Genomic DNA, 12257 nt, shown 5'->3' on the forward strand with positions numbered 1-12257 from the left:
GAAAGAGGGTTAGCTGTCTTCCACATCTTATTTACAAATGTTAACGTCTTATTTCCTGTACGCTGGACTGTGTTCTGACAATGTGTTTATCCTGCGAGCTGAAGGTATTAGCATTTAGGGCTTAATTTTATTGCCACTCAATTCTGAGATAACCGCATTGCCTGCTTTGTTTTGTTTTATTTAATGGGCTGGGTGTACAAATTAGGGCCATATACTACCCTCAATCCACAGAGGAGCCTCTGGTAATTATAGGGAAAGGTTTATACCTCTGTTCGTAAATTGTAACTAATCCACGAGCAAATTTTACACGGGAATAAAATGTGCCAAGTGCTGGTAGATCTGTGGCTATTTTTGCCCTTTGTTTGGCAAGTGGTGCATAAAGTCTCTTGATTGGCACTTGCACAATTGCTGGGAGTGCACAAGATGGCCCACAGTTGCAAACATAATTATTTTAAAGTCTGGGTGTTATACATCATAATTAGGCTTAAGAACTGAAAGTCAGTTGAGATGAATGAGAGCAATTCATGCTCTCAAGAACTGAGAAAGTGATTTTGCGTTTAGATTTTGCATTTGTAACATTTTTTTTTTCCACAAGCGTTAAGATTTAGATGTTTTTTTCTCTGTCTCCTGCGCTTCCCACGGGAGGACTGGCAATATATGAAACAGCTATATGATATCTGTGTCTCACCTTAAGTAGGTGAGATACAGCTAGCACATAAAGTGTCGTGCTGCACTTCTTAGTGCTGATTTCTTCTTCATCAGAACCTGCTATGAATGAATCTAGTTCCCCCCAGTTACCCTGTCCCCTACAGTTGTTCTGCTCAGCATGTCTTCAGTAAGAGATAGACCAAAAAAACAACCTTTACTGGCTAGCAGATGTATATTTTAATTAGATACTTAAACAATTAAATTTTACAGTTATGTGTCTAGAGATTGATGAATGTCAAGAATATTTTAATTATTTTAAGTTTCCCATTAAATAAAAGTCACAATCGTACTGATTAGAAAAGAAAGGGCCACCCACTGTGTAAAATTGAGATAGTTTTGAACTAATATCAAGGATTACCACCAGAGAAAATTCAGATGGGAATCAAATATGATTCAAGGAAGATGTGAATCCTGCAAGTTGGGCTGTAGGGCTTCTCCCAAAGTTGGTTTGATGTTTCTTGACTCTTGAGAGAGAATATAGAGACGTAAAGCATGACTGGGCTGGAGTAAGACGGGCAAGTCCTTTAAAAAAAAAAAACAACCAACCACCAAAAAAATCCCCCATGCTAATATTGAAAGATGAGAAGGGAAAAGCACCACAATGCCTGAAAAGTAACACTAAAAAAATTTGGCAGGATTAGTATTTCAAAGGGAGCAGCACTTGATTAAACATTTGGAAAGCATGGGAGGAGAAACATTCCAAACAAAATGAAAATATATGTGTATGATGGAAACAGGATAAATAGAATATTCCACTTATAATTACCACTGCAAGAATGCAGCCCAAACTTAGAGTTCTTAATCAGGTAAAATTGTCATTGCTTTTAAGTCCAAGTAAGGCAGTGAATTGTGGTAGGTATGAGATGTTTGTGGATAAAGATGTTGGCAAGATCTATAGCTGCAGTGAAGAGCAGGTCCATGAACAAAGTAAATGAAAAGACCTGGAGCCTGCACCATCGAGCAGATGGCGAGTGTGTTGCAAGAAGTCAGAGGGCACAAGGCATCTGTTTTTGTGACATACCAAGTGAGGAGCGACGGATACAGAAAGATCCGTGAAAGGTTGAAAGTCTTCGCGGAATGTGGAGCTGTATCTGTGCGGGAAAAACTTGGGTTTTTCTTTCTCACATTAATGCAGTGGTTACTCAGAGATCTGCATGGATAAATTAAGAAGTTAAAACCAGTTGCAGTCTGGTTTCTTCCTGAGAATGACCTGTTGGGGCCTGGGCAGTTGAACACCTACCTCCCTTGGGCAGGCAAACGTCATAGCCCATAGCTGCCTTACACTTCATCCGCATTACTTATTTCCATTGGGGCAGACTTGACCTCTTCCCAAGTTGTTTCTCACTGAAATGCCACTTAGCCTGCTTTTTGCCCCTGCTCTCATTCAGTCTGGGGAGCAGTGCTCCCTTAGAGGAAGGAATAGGTGGTCAGGTTGGGAATAGATGCTGAGTTCTCTCAACTGGAAGTTTTTGGTGTGATGCTGTTTTACAAAGCAGGTTTTCAATTATAATAGTACTTGCGTATGCGACTTAGCTTAACATAATAAAGGCAAAGAGCAGGTACATATAAAGCATTCTTCTGGTAATGGCAGCCCGCTTCTTTGGGTTGAAATAACATCGTATAATTATAAACTAAAGCGATCGCATTTAAAGAAAAAATTTTCGCTGTATCCATGTCTTAGTATGAGTTACCTTCCTCTTATTATTTCTTAATATAAAAATTACTGCATGCTGTCTTTGAAATGTTGCAATTGTGTTGGTATTTGAAGTACTTGTAAATACTTGTGCAAATCAGTTTTTCTGATGTTTGTCTGCAGGGTGAGGTGTGTGTTTATGTGCCCAGGGGAAATGAGATGCATTTGCATCCAAGAGGGTGTAGCAAGTGAAGGTGTGCCAAAATGGAGTCTGTAGGAACAGTTGCACTAAAATAGTACAGGATAAAAATGTTTGCAGATGAAAATAACTAGCTTCCGAAGAAATAGTGGTGTCTAATCCTCCCGGTAAATGTTGCTGATCTGAAGGCCTAAATGATAGCTTTTGGTGACGAATCTTTCTGAAGACACTTGTAAAGCCACCATATTGTGCATATGAAGATGCACAATCTTTTTGTGGATAAAATTATGTTTCATATAGTATTGTTAATCTTTGAAGTGCTGACAAACAGTTATTACTTACTTTTCTGTACTTCAGGGGAATACTGATTTAAGGATGTTTTGGCTCTCATGTAAATCAGTGACATTGTTACTGTTTGCCTCGGTAAGTGCTGAATTAAACCCTAAATTACGTGGGACAGCAAATCATACATAATATTATACCTGTTTTTCATGTACAAAGTGCCTCTCAGCCAAAGATCTAACAGCACTTTATGCCAGTAAACATCATTACTGTAGAATATCTCCAGAATATTTCTTATGATCCAAGACCTCTTATTCATTAGAGCAGGCTAATAGATACCTTATCTTCCTTCTCCTCGTCAGTGCATGGAGGTTGGAGAGACAAAATGCCTGGTATTTTTTTACTCCATAGATAACTTGGCTCTGAATTGTTGCTGTATGATTCCCACTCTCAGACTTCGGCTTGCAGTGTAAGTCTGCCACAAGGATGTGCCATGTAGCCTGGGAAGAAAACCAGCCGATCTTTTATCATTATTGCCTTGTCTCTCTGGGTCACAGAGAAGCAATAGCCGCAGTTCAAGACTATGTTCAAAGGAGAGATGTCAGGACTGAATTGTTTTCTGGTGAAGGAAGGATGGGTGAAATATGAAATGCAGTCTTCTATTTGCCCTTATCTATGTGTTTCCTGACAAGAATATTGCACCGTATTTCCATGGCTCTGTAATTCAAAGCTGAAGGTACACAGATTTGTGGAAAATAAAGATTTAATTGTTCAATGGTAGAAATCACTGTTACAAACATCAGTGTAGATTTTATATTACATGTTCTTTCTCAAGTGCAAGCACTTCTATCTCAAGTAAGGAACAGCACACTTTTGAGAGTTACTCGGTTTAATTTTCATACACCTGCTGCTGTAATTATTGTAATTTAATGCACAGAGACGTTTTTACTTTCTGAGCAGTAGGGGAGTTTGTCCATGAAAGTTTCAGACGAGGTGTGTCTGTCTCTTTCAGCCCTCTTTTCCAGTAGCCTTTAAACCTTTCAGGAAACACTGATCAGATCTGGTGATGGGGGCCAGCAGAAGGGGAACAGAGGTAGGAAGGAGCTAGAGATCTTAAGTCCCTACAACTTCCATGCAAACTGTTGGCTTGGGTACAGGAAAGAGAGAGGTGCTGGTCTCGCCAGCCAGGAAAGGCTGCTGCATGAGCTCCGCAAGCTTTGGGGTGTGTTTGGCTGGGGGGCCGCATGCCTGCTGGGTGGCAGGGGAGCACCTGCAGCCCTTCGGGTCGGCCGCCCCCGGCACGGGATGCTGCTTGCCTTGCTGGTCAGCGAGGATGGCAGAAGAGCCGACCATGGAGTAGTTCCAAGACTGTTTTGAAAAAGGTTGCAGGTTTGGAGGCGGGGGGAAGATTGTGATGGGTGGAAGGTGGTACAGTGGATTGAGAATATTTCTGGAGGAGGGAAGAGGTGATGAACGCTCTGTAGGGGAGCCGGGTTTATTGTGGTAAGTATTCTTTAATATTCTCTGTAATATTCTCTGTGCGCAGGACTATTTGTTTATTTCTACCCTATCACCGTGAGAGCATATTTCTTTGGCAGGTTGTTGTATGTTTACCTAAGTGATCTACCAAGTCTTTGGTCAGTATTTTATTTTCAACTGTTTTTATTCCGCTTTTCCAACAGCATGAGTTTTCTCATAGAGGACAATCATGAAAATAGCAAACAGGCTGAGATGGGTGGCCCAAGTCTTGTGTCACATCTGACATAAATTCAGAATTGCTTCAGAATGTGCATACTGAACCAGTAATTACTCTGATTCTTCTTCTTAAGCCATAATTTCAAGCTAGGTAACTTCCAACAGTTGAATTAAGCTTGACAGTCCAACACTGTTATTTAAAATACTGTAAGCTATATATACATCAGCTGTGTGTATCTGAAGTGCATTAAAACCCATTAAAGTAGACTGAGTCAGACTGTTTCAGTGGGTCTTGGATTACAGGTTAACAGAGAGCATGGCACCATGGCGTTTTTGCAAATTCCTGCATTTGATTTTCCGTCAATTGATTTTCCCTTCAGTGCTGGCTGGGAGCAGGAGTTGTGTAGGGGTCTCGGGACAGCCCCGCTGTCGCCCACCTCTCTGCAGCCCCGTGAGGAGCGGGTGGAGCACAACACAATTTGTTTGCTCTCTGCTGTCTTCCTTGCTGTCCTGTGGGATTTGCAGCTGCCAAGTTCAAGGCAGTCGCCTTGGTGTGTTACAAGCAAGCAGGATTGAAGCAGCAAGGGAGATGAGGCAGTGGGGGAAAGGCGAGGACAAGATGGAAGGGGATAAGAAGTTGCTATAACTCATGTATGTAAGCAATCGCAAAATGAAGAAGCAGAAAGTATTCATATATAAATATTTTTTTTCTGGTCTGAAACATCTTAAATTTCCCTTAAATTATAAATAGAAGTTCACTGATACAAAAGCTAGCACTGATGTATGTTTGAATGGGTGTGATTTGGTAATAGCTTGGGTGTGGCAGGCAAGGAAATAAAGGATGTAAACAATTTACGACCATTTATTTTTTTATTAGAGCTTTTATCTTTGTAACTGTTATTAGTTGCCATAGCTACAGACAACACAGGGCTTGTTTGGGTTAATGAAAAGTCTGTCATGCTGATAAAAAAACATGATTTTTCTTGAAAAATCTGCATTACTTCAATTCCACCATTCTTGGCAATTAATTTTAACTATGCCTGCATTCATGTATATAATTAAAAAATTGTGGCATATAGTAGTCTACCTTTTTTTATATAGCATCTGCAGAATAATTTTGAGAACCACGCAGTACCAAACAAATTGGGCTTTAATTTAAAGATCATATTGACAGATAGAAATTACTGTTCTGCCAGTTTACAGATGTGCTTCTGTGCTTTCTAAGATCATTCTTACGATTTTTTTCCACCTTGTAAAACAATTACAGAACATTATCAGGTAACTGATTGGCTCACAGGTGCGGTTATGAATGTGCACAGCTTAATGTCATGTTATGATGTTGCTTTAAGTATGTGCTCTTCCTACGTGTAAGTTCAGATCTCAAGTGATAAATGCAAGGAATATGACTTACCACATCCTAAATCCAGCTACTCTGTCCAAATAGAAAGCAGTTACTTGCTGTAAATGTACCACAACTGAGATTCAATAAATGGTCTTATATGAAGAAAAATTTTTTAAGATTAAGTAGCTTTTCTATTAATATTTGGTAAGCGTGTGCAGGATGGTTGTAGTTCAGTATGCTATGGACAGTATTTTTTAATGAGTTTAAGGTGGCCGCATTTCTTACAAGTGTGTGTGTTACTGTTCAGGAGCTGTAGTCAGGATGAATCTGAAATAAGCGTTACTTGGGGAGGGAGGAGAGATGCACCATGTGGGGAACAGAGAAGAAGGAAAACTATGAGTCAGCTTGATTTAAAATAAAAATACACACAGTCGTTCCTTGGAGAGTTGGAAATAGTGGGAACAGCCCTTGCAAAGTGGATGCAGGGTCAGAGTGCAGGCAAGAGGCAGCTTACGGTAGGGTATCGGTCCAGACCTGTGGAAGATAAGGAGTATGGGTTTAAATGATGCTGTTTCTTTTAGGAATGCAAAGCGTTTCAGCGTAAAGGCTGAATTCAGAGCACCACTAAATAAATGGATTGCGCGCTGGGGATGTGTCTGGCTTCAGCATGGATGAGCAACCCTTGCAGCTGCAGCACATGCTTTTCCTATGAGCAGTGAGGTTAGGTGGTAAATCAATTAATCTATTAGTAAAAACTACTCCATACTGGAGAACAGAATCCCTCAGATGAAATGCTCACGGTGCTCGAAGGTTGCGGGCTTCTTCCTCTCTTGCCTGCAAGCTTAGCCACATTCATTTCACTACATTAAGCCTTTTGTGTTTGTGGTTATGAGAGAACAGGATTTGCCCCAGTACCATCATTTAATAATCAGATATAGGAGAGGTAACTGGGATGGTATAGCTCTGCAAGGACTCTGACTGCTGGTGTGCAGAGAGAAGAGCAACAGAGAGAACAGTGCTGCGTCTTACTCGCAATATGCCGTGTATGTTTCCACTGCATTCTTTCAGTAGTGAAATTATACTTAACTGTCCTTTTAATGGCTACAGAATCAAGATCCTAGAATAAGTATTTCTTGGGGAAAGATAGGTTATTAAAAGCAGCAGTAACTAAATTTGGGGGTTTAAAAGTACTGAAAACTTTGCCAGATGTCTTAGAGTTTTGAAAAATAATTTAAATCTTTTTAGAGATTAAAACCTATTTTTCTAAGTTAGAACAGTTTATTTTGTCAGAAATAAATCAGGATTAATAAAAACAATAGTCTCCTAAGGATGAAAAAAGGGTTGGATGTGTGCATGAGTCAGGTTTCAGTTTTAAACTCAACAATAGTGCAGTCTGTAATTACATCCTTTCCATTTCTAAATATCCAGATCACAGTGTTCTCAGGCCCAGTTTGTGAATTTTCTCCCTATACAGAAAGCCAGGATGAAGTGTTCAGTAATTCAGTAGCTTTGAACCAATTTTAAAAAAAAAAAAATTATTTAACATAGCTTTAGAAAATAAGTGTTCTAATCTTTGTCTTTATCATCACACAATGGCTGAGTCTTTGTGATTTTTCTATTTTTCCACCTCTCAGCTGAGCGTTGGCTGTGTACTCGAGCAAGATTGCTCAGTGTCTCCCCACACCGAGCCTTTCTCTTCAGTGGGACCCAAAGGAGCGAGCCGGGGTCCCTGTGGGACTTGCAGCTGCGGAGGTTATTGCAGTAGCAACATCCTGATGCACCACTCGCCTTTCCCAGTCCTGGACTCAGGATGTGGAAAAGGATGGTGCACGCATCTGATATACTAAAGATGGCTTTATCTGCTGCAAGTAGTTTTGTCCTTAAAGGGCTCCTGAAATTAAACTGGTCAAATGTCTGTAATTAACATGACTGTAGCAGAATTACTCAGATATATTTATCCCGAGTTGTGAATGAACAAGGTCTGGCCTCACGTGTGTTTTCACTTGAGTTTCTTTACTCAGGTTAACAGAAAAAACCCCTCATGTAATACTTTCAGAATTAGGCTCATAATAATCCATTTGTTTAAAACGATCCAGCCGTTCCTAGTGGCAAACCTGAGAGTATGAGGCAACTCTTTACTGTTGCAGGACTTTTGACTTTGCTGTGTTTTCTTTGTAGGGCCTCGGTATGTCCGGTGGAAGTCAGGCTGGCTTGGGGACTCCTTCATCCAGGCAGTATGCACGACAGAAAATAACTCGCGTAAACCTCAGGGACTTCATCTTCTACATGGAACAGGAAAGAGAAACGAGCCATTCTCTCCTGCTCTATCGAGCTCTGCTTAAGTAAAGCCAAGAATTGTACTGATTTCTCCATACAGAAGCTCAACTTGCATTGAAAAGCTGTCATTTTAATGTGCCTTCTATTTTTTTCAGAAGTCAATGTTCCAGTAATTTTGTTTTGTAAAATTGTCAGACACATGCAATAAATTCCCTTTATGTAAAAAAAAAAAAAAAAATAAAAACCACAAAAAAATGTGCAAAAGGTTTTAAAATGTTCAATCCACAAATATAACCGACATCAAAGTCTTGCTCCATTTGGCCATTTTAGATAAGGCTGAAGCAGGCGGCATTGAAGCTACGCAAAGGGAAAGACGGCTGCAATGGCTCACCTAAACCATCTCACGGCAAGGAGGATTGGGACAGGTTCACGGCGTTGGGACCTAGCCATGGTGTTAACCTGTACGTTCACTGACGGTGCTGATTTTGTTTTCTCTTTAGTTTTACTAGCACTGTTTCCACTGACTAACCATGGTGATACCTGTTGTTGTTTTAGATTAGTTAGAATTGCAACTTTTTGCACAGCTAAGAGAATAGCCACTGCACACGCTCACAGATTTTATATATTTAGGATTTTTGCTTTTACTGCACAGCTCATTTCCTGAGCCATTTGCTGAACCAAATCCTAAGTGTATGAAATCTGTGTGTTCGGGTCCCAGCTGAGTTACCTTGACTGGCTTCCAGTTGTTTTCTACGTCTCTCCGATCTTTTGCACATTTGTAGCAGCTGGTTAGTAACATGAATCAAAGTTGGGTTTTATTTTCTAAAAAATATCTTAATTTATTTATTGCAAAGAGTATGGTTTAATGGTGGTTTTAAAAGAGAGTATTGTTCAGTATTTTAGAGTATTCTATATGGATTTTTAAAGTCGCTGTAAAGGAAGTTTTTGGGGGCCAGTTCCACTCGCAGAGAATGGGGAGAGCAGGGGTGAGCCCCAGCAGCCGGTGCCGCCGGGTGGTCAGGGCAGCGCCGCAGGGGCTGGCGATGCCTTTGCCTTGGACGATCGGACCCGAGGACTCCAGTCCGGAGAGGCTGTGAACAAGCGCATGGCTTTAAGCATGAAAAGTAGTTTTAAGTACTTAAAGGTGGGATGAATGCTTCTTAAATGCTTTGCTGAATTGGAATTTAAGGGGCCCGCACCAAAGCCGAGCGACGTCAGTGCGAGTCTGTGTAATGGGCATGGGACAGGAACACCAGGCCGGCGGGCGGGCGCGAGGCGGTGCGCTTCAAACAGAACAGTATTATCGGTAACCGTGGGAGGGAGACGTTTGCTTATTTATCTTTTCAATTTGTACTATGTTATGCTTGCCACTTTTTTGAGGCAATACTTTTTTTTTTTGATGGGAAACCATAGCGAAAGCACAAATAGAACTATTTGTCCAATAGTTTTAAAAACAAAAGTTTTAATTATTTTTTAAGGTTTATGAAAAGCAGAAGAAAATTTATACTGCTGCTATTTAGCCAAAAGATTATTCATAAGGTATTTAAGGCCAGGAAGTGTAAAATTATGTTTTAAATGTATTGATAATTTGTACATATTGTTTATAAAGGCCTTGTGTTTATTAGAATTATGTTATTTTGATGATTTCTGTACATACTCGTAAATACCCCCAATTTGTGTGAAAACATACGCCCTTATTTGTACTTATTTTGTAAAGAAATAAAACAATTTACTAAAGTAACACATCGAGTGACATACAGTATTAATTTATCAAACATGAATTTCACATTGTCTTGTAGTTCTTAAGCACTGTTCAGAAACATTTTGCATTAAAATATGAACAGAATACCCACAAAGAAATATTAAAACCAAATACTTCAATGTTTTGTTGTGCTGATTCTTCTCCTTTGTCAAACATCTAATAAAATTGTCAACAGACCTCGATGCTGTTCGTACAGCGAGTGGACGCACTCCACAGTTGCCGTCTCGGAAGCGCTCAGCCCGGTAAGCACAACGTAACATTCCTTCCTTCGCTTCCTTTCCCCGACCGGGGAGCGCAGCGGCGTTACAGGGTTGCACAGAACGTGCGAGCACAGGCTCCTGTTCTTCGAGCCATGGGTTCGGTGCTCAGCAACAGGGAATCAGGACAATTTTGTTCAATCGAATCAGGCGAAAACCCAGGCTACGGTCACTTTTTGGCCTTCACAATAAAAACGTTTGCTGGCTGCGCACCACAGCTCGACTGGAGTTTCTGTGGTAAACCTGCTTTAGCGATGCTGAGCAATGTTCCTAATTAAGTTATGCTGCTATGGTTTAAGGCCAGAAGTAAAAATTCAAATCGGTTTTTGCTGATATTGCTGCCTAAAAATACAGGGAAATAAGTAAAAAAGATACAAATGAAACTGTAATAAACTTTAAATAAGTGACCTGAAGTTACTAACTAAAAGAACATGTCCTAGCTTAACTTTTTTTTTTTTTTAAAGGCATATTTCTTCTAACAAAGTGATTGTTTCCACATGTCTTCCGTGCCTTAGTGCTGTTTTGCAGTCAGTGTCGTGATGTCATGGCTCAAACTTTCCATCTCAAGTTCACATTTCGCTCGGCTGGCGTAGCCTGGAACCCTTTACGATGCCACCTTAGCAAGCTGCCCCAAGTACTGCAGCTGCTTTATTGAGCGACAAAAAGAAATACAGTAAACACCAAACTGAAGAAAACCAAACCAACCAACCAACCAACCAACCACAAATGCTCGCGGTGGCGTTCCACAGCCAGCGAAGAGCATCCGCCCGCTTCCAGGCCTGTGCGAGCCGCCTTCGGCAGGCGCTCGGCGCCTGGTCCTGCTTGCGGACGCTGGCCTCGGGGGAGGCTCGGCCCAAGTACGAGCGGCAGAACTGGGCCCCTGTGTTCAAATGTAAACGTGAGGCGCTGGCCTCTCCCCCGGCTGAGAGGTAAGGACCGGAGGGGCTGCGGCGAAGCGCTCAGCCGCCGCTAGTGCTAACTGCCCCTCTTCAGGAGGGCAGGACAAAAGCATGTACAGGGTAAAGACACAAAGCTAAACGGATTGTTGAAGGATAATCTGAACTTAAAGTGAACTCAATGTATGAAAGTAATAAATAAAACACTTTTTCTTTTTGTAAGACGTGGCTACATCAAGCTGAACGGAGCAAGAGGCAGGAGGAGACGCAATCAAAAGTTCTCACCTCTTTCGAACATCATGGGAGATACAGTGAGTGTTCCACCCTACTTGCTTGGTTTTGATCATTTACTTTACAGAAATGTTTATGGCATGAAGTACTGTATAAGAAATGTGCATACACAAATACATGACAATTATACGTTAAGTTCTTTACAATATTAAATGTATAATATACAATTCTACAGATATCTTACATACAAAGGTGAATGTTGTGCCATATATTCAAATACGGCGATGCCTAGCAACTTCAGGATGTCGTACAAGTATAAAACCACAAAATAAAATAACTTTACAACTCTTTTAAAGTAGACAGATTTGCTCAACTGTTCTGCTAAGTTAGCAGGCCAATGCGTATTGGCGAAGATTTCCAGAAGAGATTTCTGAGTTGAGTAACCAAGGTGAGAAAACCTGCAGAGGTCTGATTTTCCGAGGATGGGTATTCAGCCCTTTTCCAAAAATCAGACCCCTGCCTAGATTGTACCTTGGGTAGTCAGTACAGCCCATCGCTTTTGAAAACACTAGCCTTAAACATGATTTTTTTTATTTTATTTCATTTTGCCCAATTGTAGTCATTTGGCATTAAAGAATTGTTGACCATTTAATACTCTGTCCTTTGTTCTATCTGGCCGCATTTATGCATCTAAAAAGAGTTTAATTAAAATTCAGCATCTACAACGGTATTCTATAAATTAATGTGGGAGAAACTAAATTGTGATTAACACATGAATCATGCTGAACAGCAATAAACAGGATTTAGCAGAATGCTATTTATAACCTCGCACCTGCAAACACGGTGCTGTCTCCTGAGTTAGGAAGCCCCGCAAGTCAGCGTGGCTACTGGCTGGCGGAAGGAGCAGTAACCTCCTGCGGACAGCGGGCTTCGTTAAAGAGAAAATTACACAGATAGAGGGCAGCTACAGAATCG

The 12257-nt window shown here is 40.8% G+C and overlaps 1 protein-coding gene across 1 annotated transcript in view; it reads left to right on the plus strand.

Annotated features, from left to right (window-relative positions):
- The window catches only part of LOC118451996 (transcription initiation factor TFIID subunit 4-like), a gene marked incomplete at its 5' end in the record, with an annotated part of 147020 nt that extends 137471 nt beyond the window's left edge, over positions 1-9549 (plus strand). Inside the window, one exon of the mRNA XM_035891533.1 lies at positions 8038-9549. Coding sequence (XP_035747426.1) covers positions 8038-8205 — 168 coding nt within the window. The remainder of the gene's footprint in view (positions 1-8037) is intronic.
- Between the last annotated feature and the right edge of the window lie 2708 nt (positions 9550-12257).

Source organism: Egretta garzetta, unplaced genomic scaffold (genome assembly GCF_000687185.1).
Source record: "Egretta garzetta isolate BGI_Z169 unplaced genomic scaffold, ASM68718v1 scaffold23, whole genome shotgun sequence".
Taxonomy (NCBI): domain Eukaryota; kingdom Metazoa; phylum Chordata; class Aves; order Pelecaniformes; family Ardeidae; genus Egretta; species Egretta garzetta.